Raw genomic sequence first — 12,239 nt, forward strand, 5'->3', positions numbered from 1 at the left:
GATGTCGCGGTGGCCGCGGAGAAAGTGGCTCCTCCTAAGCGCTGGGAAGGGGGCGGCGGGCAGCCCCTGGCTGGGAACAGCGTGCACGACCACAGACAGACGTATTTCCCCCAAATAAAGCGTCCGCCCTCCAGGGTCCCTGCGCGGCTGCGCCGCTCCGCTGGCTGAGCCCCCAGCGGTTTCCAGGCGCTGCCCCCCCCCGCCCCCCTCCGTGCGCGCCGCGCTCGGAGTCCGGACCCCCGCGCTCCGGCCGCGCGCCCCGGCTGCGCCCCGGTGCTCCCCAGCGCGGCCTCCGCGGTGCCGGCCGCTCTGCATCGCCGCCTCCGCCGCCGCCGAGGTCCCGGCGTCCACGCTCGCGCGGGGGGGACGTGGGCCCCCTTCCTGTCGGGGCGCGGGGTCCTGGAGCTGTTCACCGGCCGCCCCGTGCGCTCCCGCTGCACCCCCTCGCTCCGCGGGCCGCGCCGCCGGTCCGGCCCGCAAATCCCACCCGGTCTCCGAGTCGGCTCTCGTCCGTGGATCGCGCGTCACCGCCGCCCGGGGTCCCCTCGGCGTGGCCGCATTGCCGCGCGCGGACGCATCCTGCGGGAGACGCGCGTTCCAGGGGCGCGGGGCTGCGCGCCTCCCGGCCGGGCCGGCCAACACCCCGGCAGCGTCCAGAAACTCCTCCTCGGCTTGGGTTTCCGCCGGCCATTGAGGGAATGCGAATGCGGGTACCTGTTTGGGGCGCTGGCGCCTGCGCCCACTCGCGCGCGCGCGCGCCGTCTCCCTCTCCCTTCAAAAAGCTGGATGCTCACCTCTCCGCACCAAGGTGCTCAGACGCCAAACAGTGATGAAATGAAAAGAAAGCCAATTGCCGGCCTGGAGGTGGGGGAGAGATAGCGTCTCCGCGTGCGCCCTCGCCGAGCCGGGCGCCCTAATTGCTGCAGACAGGGCGCGCGGGGGGTTGGGCGGAGGTGGCCTCGTATAAATAGTGAGATCTCAAATTGAAAGGCATAAATAACAGCAGGAGGGACCTACCCTCACACGGACCGTCCTCTCCGCGCGGGGACGCGTGCGGACCACAGCCCGGCTCCCAGCCAAGCCCCGCCGAGCCCCGCGGACCCCGCAGCCCCCCGGGCAGCCATGGAGGAACTGACGGCTTTTGTATCCAAATCTTTCGACCAGAAGAGCAAGGAGACCGGCGGCGGCGGCGGCGGCGGCGGCAAGAAGGATTCGATCACGTACAGGGAAGTTTTGGAGAGCGGACTGGCGCGCTCGCGGGAGCTGGGGAGCTCGGAATCCAGCCTGCAGGACATTACGGAGAGCAGCGGCCACTGTCCGGTGCATCTGTTTAAGGACCACGTGGACAGCGACAAGGACAAACTGAAAGAGTTCGGCACGGGGAGGGCCGCGGAAGGTAAGGTCCCCGGCGCTCCCGGGCCGGCGGTGCCCGTAGCCCCAATCCCCTACAGCCGGCGTCTGAAGGGGCAGCCGTGCTCCGCGGAGAGGCCTCGGCCACCCGGGGCACGGCTTTGCGAAGGAAAGGAAGGACAGGCCAGGGCGCAGAGGAGGGGAGGCCGGGGAGCCGCGGCCGGGCAGGCGCTGGGGCCAAGCGCCGCTGCAGCGCGGGCTCCCAGGGGCTTGGCACCGGCAGTGGCGGCGCGACCTGCCCCGGGTGAGGGTCCTCCGGGCACACTGGGCGCTGCTCGGCTGTAGGGCATCGCCGGGGGCCAGTGCTCCGAGTGTCCACTCCCCGGCGCCCACGAGGACAGATCCACGCGCATCTCCCGGCCTCCCGAGCCTTTGAAACGGGCCGCGCGGCCAGAGGTCCCGGCTGTCCCGGAGTCGCCCCACCCGCCTGCAGAAGCCTCTCTGCGCGGCTTCCTCTTAGGGAAAACTTTCCCCTTGAACCGTGAAGCTGGATCTGAGCTGACGCGCGGGCCTCTAAATTAAAACCAGTCGCGCGTCCGCAGGTGGCCACGGTCTGGGCGCGCAGGGAAGGGCCCCGGGGAGGCTCAGGGCGTCGGGGCTGTCAGAGCGCAGGCGGCCCGCGAGGGAGCTGCGGGTGCCCCGCGCACCCTGGGCCTGCTTCCCTTCTGCTCTTCCAAACAGCGGTGGCGGCGGCTGCCCAGATGCTGGATGGGGGAGACGGGCGGGTTTCTGGTTCCCGCTGGGCAGCCGTAGTTCCCAACCGGGGACGTGTGACCACATGGGGCGACCAGCAGAGGTAATGCAGAGGCACGAAACGGGCTGGATTTGTCAGGGGGGCACAGTCTGCGCGTGCTGGGAATGTCTCTTTTTCATCACAAAGACGAAATACGGAGCCTTGCCACCCGCCTGGCAGCTCCTGCCCTGCACGCTGTCAGCGTGCGGAGACGGCCCGAAGGCCTCCCAACAAGTACAATCCTCCACCCCACACACGGGCACACAGACCCCGGGCCTCCTGCTCCTGGGGACCCTACACGACCCGTCTCCGAGTGGCGGGGTTCCGGGCCACGGCCTGGCAACCGTGCGGGTGACCCACGTAGGCTTCTGAGGCCTTGTCCGGTGGAAGCAGCTAACTGGCAGAGGCTTGGTGCCGCCCAGGCGGCCGGGGCACGACCTGCCTCACCTCGGGGCTCAGCCCTGGTCGCCACCTGGCACACCTGGCTCTTGAGCGCTCGCCGACTTTGCGGTAATGAAGACACAGCTGTCGGCAGGGCGCTCCTCACGGCCCACGCTCAAGTTCAGGGGTTTAGGGCAGCCGGGGCGAGCTCCGTGGCTCCTGACCGGCTCTCCCAGGGCTTCCTCCTTGTCCGCCGGCCTCCATGGACCCTGATGGCCAAGGCTGGGGACCCTGGAAAAAGGGCCTGGTGGGGGAGGGTGGGGAGAGAGTGCAAGCGAGCGCGAGGACAGTCGGGGCCTTTCAGGGATGAGAGGAAGACAAAACAGGCTGCATTTGTAAGACAGGAGCAGCTTGGAGGTGTGGGAGGCCTGGGGGTTCCAGCAGACACCCCGAGGTCTTGGGCGCCCGCACGGCGTCCCGCTGAGCACAGCGAGGCAGTTTGTGGATTTTGCAAATCCTGCCCTGGGTCCTCAGGGGGGGGCTCCGAAGGCCAGCGTCTCAGCTGGGATCAATCCCTGGCGTCACACATAACAGAAGAGGGAGGAAGGAAGAGTCGGGGCGGCCTCTAGGATGAGGATTTACGGCTGGGAAGAAAGGGGGTGTTTCTGGAAATGTGAAGCTTTCAGCAGGCGGGAGGGGATTTAAAATCAGAGTCGGGGTCAAGTGCCCCGTGCTCAGGAGCCTGGACGGAGGACTGGCTGGCTTCCGGCTCCGGGATCCTGGTCGGGGAGCGCGGTGCCCCGTGAGTCCGCTCCCCACAGCCGCCTGGGGTCTCCCCGTTGGTAAGTTTCTGGGCTGAGTCACGGAGTGGCCTTCCGGGCTGCGTCCACGCCGCTTTCCAGCTGGGCTCGTTGGCCAGGGCGTCCTGAAGGCGAGCCTCCCCTTGACACCAGGGGACATCTCCCTGGGGCACAGAGGTGGCCTGTGAGTGTGCCCGGCAAGTTCTGTGATGCAGGGAAAGGGCACGGAGACGGCAGGCGCCCACGTGGGGGAACCGCCTTTTGCATTTTACGTGTGCGCTCGATGAGGGGCTGCATTTCCCAGCAGTGGGTGGCAGACGCGTCTGGTTAGGGTCTAAATGTTGACCTGATGACCTGAGGCTCAGTCCCCATCCCGCTCCCCCAGCAAGCACAGAGGCTGTCACTGTGTTTGGAGTAAGAACGTGCTGCTGTTGGTGACCGCGGGGCTGTGTCCCACCGCGTGCCAACTGCTTGGAGGCAGAGGGCCGTGCTCACCGGAGCGCCCCCAGCCCCTGAGCCGTGCATTTGGGGTGAGTTTTGGTCTCCGGGTCTGCAAAAGAGACCAGAGTGGGGTCCGGCTGCGCGCCCAGCTCCTCGGCATCCGGAGGAGGCTCCGACCCGCCTGGCACGGCCCCTGTCTGTGCGCAGCACCCGGGGGCGGCGTCTTTGCTGGGACCTGGACCTCAGCCGGGCCGGGAGGGCCCCACACTCTTCCGGGGAACAGACCCCCGTGCCATTCGGCCCAAAGTTGTTTGACTTAAATAATACTGAAGACCTGATTGGGAGAGGCAGAGCGAGGAGACCGGCTGGGGCATGTCGCTATGGGAAGCCGGACAGGGACACCTTGGGGAAAGCCTTGCGAGATTAGGCCCAGAAAGAGCGCGCGGTGATGCCCGAGTGTGTACCAGGAGTGCAGGGTCCCCTGGAGGCCGCTTTGGCGACTGGTCGCAGCCCCCCAGGGTCAGGGCGCCGTTGCTGCCGGGGCCCCTTCCTCCGCAGGCGCACCCTTGTGTGTCAGCCGCCGCCGGCCTGTTTGCGGGCGCTGGGGGCGCCCCGGCTCGTAGGGAGCCGCAGGGCAGCGTGGGCAGCCTGCCCTCAGCCCTGTGCCCTCCGCCCGCCCGCCCGCAGGTGTGTACGAGTGCAAGGAGAAGCGCGAGGACGTGAAGTCGGAGGACGAGGACGGGCAGACCAAGCTGAAGCAGAGGCGCAGCCGCACCAACTTCACGCTGGAGCAGCTCAACGAGCTGGAGCGGCTTTTCGACGAGACCCACTACCCGGACGCCTTCATGCGCGAGGAGCTCAGCCAGCGCCTGGGGCTCTCGGAGGCGCGCGTGCAGGTAGGAGCGCGGGGAGGCCCCGCCAGCCTAGGCCTGGAGCGCGCCACCGCCGCCCGGAGCTGCAGGCCCCTTCCCGGGAGTGCAGGGGGCAGCCCCGCCAGCGGGTGCTCGGCAGCCCGGAGGCCCCTACCCGGGAGCGCAGGGGGCAGCCCCGCCAGCGCGTGCTCGCCGGCCCGGAGGCCCCTTCCCGGGAGCGCAGGGGGCAGCCCCGCCAGCGCGTGCTCGCCGGCCCGGAGGCCCCTACCCGGGAGCGCAGGGGGGCCGGGAGCGCGCCGGCGCGGGGCCTGGCGGAGGTGCCTGGGGCCCTCGCACGCGGGTGGCTCGGCTCGGCTCGCGCGAAGGGCGAGTGCCCACCCGGAGCGGCTGGCCCGGCGTCGGGATGTGTCCTCACCTCTTTCGCTGCTTCTGTTCCCTCCCCTCCCCCCTGCCCAGGCCCTCAGCCCCCTCCCCTCCCGCCCCTGGGAGGGGAGGCGAGGTGGGGGGAGCCGCGCTCACCGGGCTTCTTGATGAGCGCGGCTGCTGCCCGCGCGGGGCCGGATTAGCCGGGGCGCGGCGGGCGGAGGGGGGCGCGCGGGGCGGGGGCGCATGAATTCCTGATGCCCCATCTGGCGAGTCCCTGTCTGCGGGGCCCTGGGCGTGCGCCGCACGTGCGGAGGGGACGCGCTGGGCAGCCTTTCCGGGGCACTACAGACGCCAAGTTACATTTATTAACGCGTTTCTGGGGAGGGGGGCACGGGGGTGTTGGCAAACATCCGCTTCCAACTCGCCTTCCCCGCGTTGTGCCCTCGCGGGGGGACCCCGGGAGGTCGGGCCTGCAGCCTTCCCGTCCTTTCCCTCAAGGCTCTGAGCAGGACAGCAGCGCCAGCCCCAGAAGGGAATGGAGTCCGCATCCCCCGGGCTCCGGGGACCGGTTTTAAATAAATGGAATTAATATTGCCGAGCGGGGACTGGGAGTGCGCGACAAGCGCTGCGCTTTGGTGTAGAAGATGGACACACTGCGACCCCGCTGTCGTCCCCCCGCAGCCACCCCGAGCGCACTTGCCAACGGAAGGCACAAACGTGTTTGACCAGATCCTTCATTTGAGTTTTTATTATTATTATTTTTTATTATTGTTGTTATTTCGGTCCCCATCGCGCTGCACCTAGAGGAGTGGGCGCCCTGGCCTAGGCTTTCCGAGGTCGCCTCGCAACCTCCTGCAGCTCCTGTCCGCAGAGGTGGCATCCGCGCCGCTGGCCAGCCTCTCCCCGGGGGTCCGGACTGTGGCCCCTTTGCCCGGGCCGCGGACGCTGAGGGTGGCTCTCCCGCTGGCCGCCGTTCTCGGGGAAGATAGATGGGGCCGCGGCATATAAATTAATGAAAAGATTAAACTTTCGCTGAAGGGGACATCACCTTTTATGTCATCTCCCGGTGTCTCTCTGCCTGGGATCTGTAATATCTCCCAGGCCTTGATGTACTGTTTCTATAAAAATAAATTACTTCTAATTTAATTGTACACTATTTCTTTCAGCAGTCTATTACGGACTAACACCTTAGCGGGAGCGACCGGAGTGGCAGGAAATTGGTTCTTGGGTGCTCGCCGGTCTCCAGAAAGCCCTAAAATCAAAGCGGGGGGTGGTGGCCCTGGCGGCGGGGAGGGCGGCGCGGGGATGGGAGGGGACACGAGGCGGTGGCGATCCATCCAGGGCCGAATTAAAATTTAACGACTGTAAATAATAATAAAAACAAACATGGGAATCGGACAGAAGGAATAATTTCTCCGCCGGCCACGGGGAAGGCGGTCGCCAGGGTAAAGGGAAGGCAGGGGCGCTCGTAAAAATCAATTAGTTAAAACGAATGGGTCAGGGCGCAGAAGGGGCGAGGGGGAGGGCGCCGGGGGGAGCGCCCCGCGGGCCGCAGGGGTGGGGGGCACCCGGGAGGACGCGTATTTTATTCCCGGCTCCGAGGCGGTGGGTAATCCTTTTCGGTACAGCCTGTCCCGCGTTGTTAAAGGATAGAGTTTCAATTTAGTGTGGAAATTTGCTGTAAATAAATTGGGGATCCTATGGAAGCTGGTCCTTATTAACCTTTTATTTTTAGTGTCGTACTGGCACCTCATATCACGCAGCTGTCAGGGTTATAATGGAAAGTTATGAGACCACAGTGAGGAGCAGGAGGTAATTTAATTACAACAAATATCTTTGGGTTTATGGCGCAGAGCTAAATTAAATGTCATTATTCACTGTCTGTAATGGGAATCAAAAAGAAATCAGATTACGGCATTTGTGAAAGGAATCACCGACCGGCCCTTAATGAAGATATAACCGCTTAACCAGTGTACTGCGCTTTACTTAGCATATTCGGGACTAATTGGAATTGATCGTGAATCACCCCAAGACTGATTTATTATCGCGGGACGCACTGGCTAATTCATCACTTTTACTCTTCATAATCTCACATAATCTCATTCCCCACCCTCACCTCCCCCCAACCCACCCACCGACCCCGCTGCTGCTGCCGACGCTGCTGCTGCCAGGAAAGGGAGTTTTGCTTTTCTGGATTTAAATAGGATTAGGATTCTTTCTCCCCCCTCCCTCGCCCCCCCAACAAATGTGCCTCGCAGTGAGGGGCACAGTTTGCTCCACTCGGGCCTCCTGGGGACCCCGGTACGATCCCCAGGAGAGGCAGGAGGTCGGGATGGGTGCAGAGGGGTCCCGTGCGCGACCGGCCCGGGGTGATGTTGGCAGTGGCGGAGAGGGTAGGGGTGCGGGGAGTGGGGCGAGGAGGGATTCTGTGAGCTGGGGAGGGGAATGCCGGGCCGGAAGGGCTTGTGCACTGCGACCTGGAGGGAAGGGAGGACGCTTTGGGGATTACTTTCCAGGGGATCATGCTAGAAGTTTTGCAAGCTCCCAGTAGCCTGGCTGGCGGGCTGAGCTTTGGAACCTTCTGGAAAACTGGTTATAACCGGCAGACGGTGGCTGAGCTTTGGAGAAAAAGCCGCCTCTTCCGAGTCTGAGGAGGAAAAGTTAAGGTTTCCTGCAGTCCCGGGTGCTTCCAAGCTCCCCGGGTGTGGTGAGGTTTCCCAGGGCACCCGTGGAACCGGGATCCGGGGGTTAAGGGGAGCCCTCTGCCATGCTTGGAGCTGTGCCCACTCAGGCTCAGGGCACCCCAGACACAGTGGCCCCAGGAAGCCTTTCTTTGTGTTAATTAGTGTTCCACCATCGCGGGCGATTAAGGTGAGTGAGGGCGGCAGGAAAGCCGCCCAGGACAGAGCTTTAGGGGAAAATCTGTGCCTGAGAATATGGACCGTGGGGCGTCCGGACACGGGGAGCATGTGAGCCTGGCTGGCGGGGCGGAGGCTTAGGGTTGGGATCCTTGGCACCCAAATTGACTTGGGGATCGAGCTGAACTGCAGAGGGTCCCACTGATGTCCTTTCTCCAATAATTCGATTTTTTTTTTAAGAGGGAGGCTGGGGCCCGAAGTTATTGGGTCTTTGTGAATGCAGAACATTCATGAGTCCTTAACAGGAACCGGGACCCTCCAGGCTTAGCAAGGAGGGCTTGGAGCTACTGGGTGTTGGGGCAGTTTCCCCGGGAAGGCGCCGGATTGGGAGCTACTTATCACTCTGGGCGCCTGCTTCCCCCGCGGCTAAGGTCGGGAGCAGGAAGCTCTGGCGCTCCCAGGGGCTGGCCCAGTGGAGGAGGGAATGCCCACACTGTGTGGAAAGTTCTGGAATCCGCCCTGCTACTCCAGTGCGCACTTCTTCCCTTGATATGGATGTAGGGGCTCCTCGCCTTGGGGCCCCGGCGCGGCCACTTAGGGCCTGGCTGGGTTGCGGCTGCACCCTGGCGCCCGGGGGACCCCAGCGCGTCCCAGGGCGCGCGCACCCTCGCCGTCTACCGTCCTGAGGGTAAAGCGGCCCGAGCTTCAGAGCCCCGCAGGCTCACGCGGCTGCGCGCCTCTCTCTGCTCTGTCCTCAGGTTTGGTTCCAGAACCGGAGAGCCAAGTGCCGCAAGCAGGAGAACCAGATGCATAAAGGTGCGAGCGGACGCTGGGAAGTGGGGGTGGGAGGGGTGCAGAGGCCGCCGGGGTGCCCAGCGCACCCAGGCGACCCTCACGGCTCCTCTCTCCCCTTGCAGGCGTTATCCTGGGCACCGCCAGCCACCTGGACGCCTGCAGGGTGGCGCCCTACGTGAACATGGGCGCCCTGCGAATGCCTTTCCAACAGGTAGTCCGGCTTTCTTCCTTCTGAGGCGCGCGCGCAGGGGGCCGCCACCTCCCCGCCTCCCTGGCGGCCCGCCTCATCCCCCGCTGCTCCCGCCCCCGCGGAAGAAAGGCTGCCGCTTTTACAAGGGGGCATTTATACACCCGTTGGCACGTATTAAAATCACGCTGTAAAACTCCAAGAGTCACCTTGGGGAGGGCCAGGATATAAACCCAAACAAAATTTTACAAAACTCAGAGTGAAAAAAAAAAAAATCCCACCCACCCAGGCTGCCTGGTTGGAGGTGGAGACGCGGGGACGCTCGCACTGGGCTTGGGTAGGCGGCGGCGCTGCGTAGACGCCCAACCCCCACCTCATCGCCCGCGCCAAGGCCTCGAGTGGAGGTGTGTGCACCCCACTGTACCTGGGCCTGGCTCCTCACCTGGAGCTCCGGCAGCCCAGAGCAGGGACTGCCCTGCGTGCCCCTGGGGTGGCGAGGGTGTCACTGGGCTGCTTGGATGGAGCCACTGGTGAGCACGCTGGAAGCTGCGTGGGGGAGGCGCGCGCCCCTGAGCGGAGCGCGCACAGCGCACGTGCTCCCTGCCTTGTCCCAGCGCAGAGCCGGTGCGCCCCGTAGAGGCCCCAACTTTGGAGGGGGGTGTGTGCGCGCACCCGATGGGGAGCAGGTGTTTTTGCTCCAAGGACCAGGCCCGGGTGCATATTTGGACCGGCGTTGTCCAGGGGCCTCTGCAGGCCAGCTAGGGTGTGGGTGGTGATGGTGGGGGGTGGGGGTCAGTCAATACACACCTGAGACAGCGGGTGCTCGGGCCTTGCGCGCTCCGACTCAAGTGCCCAAAGCCATAAGGGTGTCCAGCACTCGGGACGTGGGGTCATGCGCCCCCTGGATTCAGAGGCGTCCCTGGGAAGGTGTGCAAGGGGAACCCAGACCCTGGTCGGGGACACGTCACAAGTGCGGAGAAGGGAGGCAGGGGTGGCAGGTGTAGACGGCCGGATGCTGGCGAGGGCAGGGGTGTGTGCGCCAGCAGGGTGGGGGGCTGGGTGTGAGAGCTGCTCAGATTGCTCTGCTCTGCGTGTGCAAAGCAGCCAACAGCCCCCGCGCACTCGGGCGTCCTGAGGACAGTTGCGCTCCCCCTGCCCGGCGGAGGGTGGGTGGTGGTCCCAGGGGTGCTGCAGGAGGGGGTGCAGGGCTCCCCGGAAAGGGTCCCTTCCGGGGGGGGGGACGCGCCCCGTGGCGCACCCGTCCTAACTGTGCCAAGTGTGCTCTCCCAGGTCCAGGCACAGCTGCAGCTGGAAGGCGTGGCTCACGCACACCCGCACCTGCACCCGCACCTGGCAGCGCACGCGCCTTACCTGATGTTCCCGCCGCCGCCCTTCGGGCTGCCCATAGCCTCGCTGGCCGAGTCCGCCTCGGCCGCCGCCGTCGTGGCCGCCGCCGCCAAGAGCAACAGCAAGAACTCCAGCATCGCAGACCTGCGGCTCAAGGCGCGCAAGCACGCCGAGGCCTTGGGGCTCTGACCCGCCGCGCGCCCCGCGCCCTGCCCCGGCCCCACCGCCCCGCCCGCGCTGCGTCCTGCACTCGACCCCTCCGCGCCCCCCGACGGCCGCACGGACGCCCTGGAGCGAGCGCGCGGCCTCCCTGCTCGGGGCAGCCCCGGGGCCCACCGCCGGCCGAGGGAGGGGGCCTTCCGGGACCTCAGGACCCCGCCGGACCCTCGCAGAGAGTGTGCGGGAGGCGGCAGGCGACGGTGACACCAGCCAGCCCGGCCCTGCGCCCGCCGCCTGTGCGCCCTGGCCCCGCGCGCCCAGGGGAGCCCGGCGCCTGCTCCTACCCTGTGCATGCGGCCTCCCACACCACACACCTTGGAAGAGCATAGAGTCTATGAAACTAGAGATCTGGGGCTGGTCTCCGCTCAAGATGCCAATTCTTGGTTTGCCAACACTTTTATTCACTGCCACGACGTCGCTTCCATCCCGGGAGGGCGTGGAGGACGGGTCTGGATTCCAGAGTGGACTTGCGCCCGCCAGGCCAGGGCCCTGCTCTGCAGCAATAAGGAAACGCATCTGCCGACCTGACCTGACCTGACCTGACCTCGGGACAAGGTGGGGGAGGGGGCGGGGGGCAGCTGCATCTCCCACCTTGTGACCGCTTTTATTTTTTCTGGGGGGGTGGGCTGGGGTAGACCTGTACCAGAGCGAGCACGGTCTTCACGCACACGTTTGGCCCCAAAGCAAGTTTAGAATTCCTTGTGCCATAGAACCAGGCGACTTTATAACTTTTTCCAGTATGTGATTCCTGAGTTGACTTTTTTTTTTTTTTTTTGCTGTTCTACAGAATTCAGACGCAGATACGTTGCATAGAGACACAGGGGCGCGTGGTTTTAAGGTGTAATACTGATGCAGCATTAACTTTAGTGAAATGCAACTAAGTGCAGTAAAGTGCAATACTGTAAATGTTATAGATTTAAAAAAAAAAGAAATGAAGAAAGAAAGAATAGCCGTGCACTCTTGACCCTGTCAGCTTCCGACTGGGAAGGGCATTACCTCTTCCTGTGTGCTGCGGGCCTGGCCAGTGGGCAGGGGGGCCCAGCGCCAAAGTGATGGGGGCGCCGGTGGGTGGTGGCGGGTGGGGACGAGTGTGCTCTGGTTCTGGGGGAACCCCGGTGTGTGGCAGGTAGTGAAAGCCGAAGCACCAGGATGCGCCGAGCCGCCCGACACCGGGGTCTCCGAGGCGCTGATAGATTTTAGTAGCTGGTGGCCACTTGCAGGGCTGATTTCTCTTCTCCCTGCGCCCTTCCACGCCCCATGCCCGTGCCAGCTCCGACTGGCTCAGCACCAGGGAGCCGCTGGCTCGTAAGGAAAGGCTCCTGGGACGGGGAACCAAAAAGCCTTCACGGCCCCCCGTTCCGCACCGGGCTTTGGGCAATGTGCTCGGCACATGCTGTGCGGGGCCTCGGGGCTGCGGCTGCGCCGGGCTGGTCTACCTCGATCGACCGGGCGCCTGTCTCTTTGCCTTACTCACCGAGGCCTGCCCGCACGGACGCCGCGACCTCCAGCACTCCAGCAGTCCCCAGCCGGCCCGCCCGCCTCCGCGCACCCCCCTGCACCCCCTTGCACGCCTGTGCGCCCCCGGGTGCCCCCACCCGGCCCCGGCCGTTGGGGAACTCCACGTGCCCACCCTCGTCCCCAAAGAGGTCTCCATCTTTCCAGATCTGGCGTTGCCGATGTTCTTTCCTGATCCATGAACTTTGCTATATGTTTCCAAGAAAAAAACAAAAACAAACAATAATCTTTTTTTCTTTTTCTTTTCTTTTTTTTCTTTTTTTTTTTTTCCTTTCCTTGTAAGGAAACATTTTCCACCTCTGACAGAGCTGAAGT

General features: G+C 64.6%; 1 protein-coding gene across 1 annotated transcript; it reads left to right on the forward strand.

The window, feature by feature from the left end:
• The first annotated feature begins 1,122 nt into the window (after positions 1-1,122).
• SHOX (short stature homeobox) lies at positions 1,123-10,379 on the forward strand. The gene is made up of 5 exons (XM_055339030.1): positions 1,123-1,396; positions 4,453-4,661; positions 8,620-8,677; positions 8,779-8,867; positions 10,134-10,379. Exons 1-5 carry the CDS (start codon positions 1,123-1,125, stop codon positions 10,377-10,379), a joined length of 876 nt encoding a protein of 291 aa, XP_055195005.1.
• Positions 10,380-12,239: the final 1,860 nt, after the last annotated feature.

Source organism: Nyctereutes procyonoides, unplaced genomic scaffold (genome assembly GCF_905146905.1).
Source record: "Nyctereutes procyonoides isolate TBG_1078 unplaced genomic scaffold, NYPRO_anot_genome, whole genome shotgun sequence".
In the NCBI taxonomy this organism is placed as follows: domain Eukaryota; kingdom Metazoa; phylum Chordata; class Mammalia; order Carnivora; family Canidae; genus Nyctereutes; species Nyctereutes procyonoides.

Bases quoted from the DNA above. Each gene is read 5' to 3' on its own strand.
- SHOX (XM_055339030.1), top strand. From the start codon at position 1,123: ATGGAGGAACTGACGGCTTTTGTATCCAAATCTTTCGACCAGAAGAGC. The intron at 8,678-8,778 runs GTGCGAGCGGAC...CTCCCCTTGCAG, and splicing joins GGAGAACCAGATGCATAAAG to GCGTTATCCTGGGCACCGCC. The intron at 8,868-10,133 runs GTAGTCCGGCTT...GTGCTCTCCCAG, and splicing joins TGCGAATGCCTTTCCAACAG to GTCCAGGCACAGCTGCAGCT.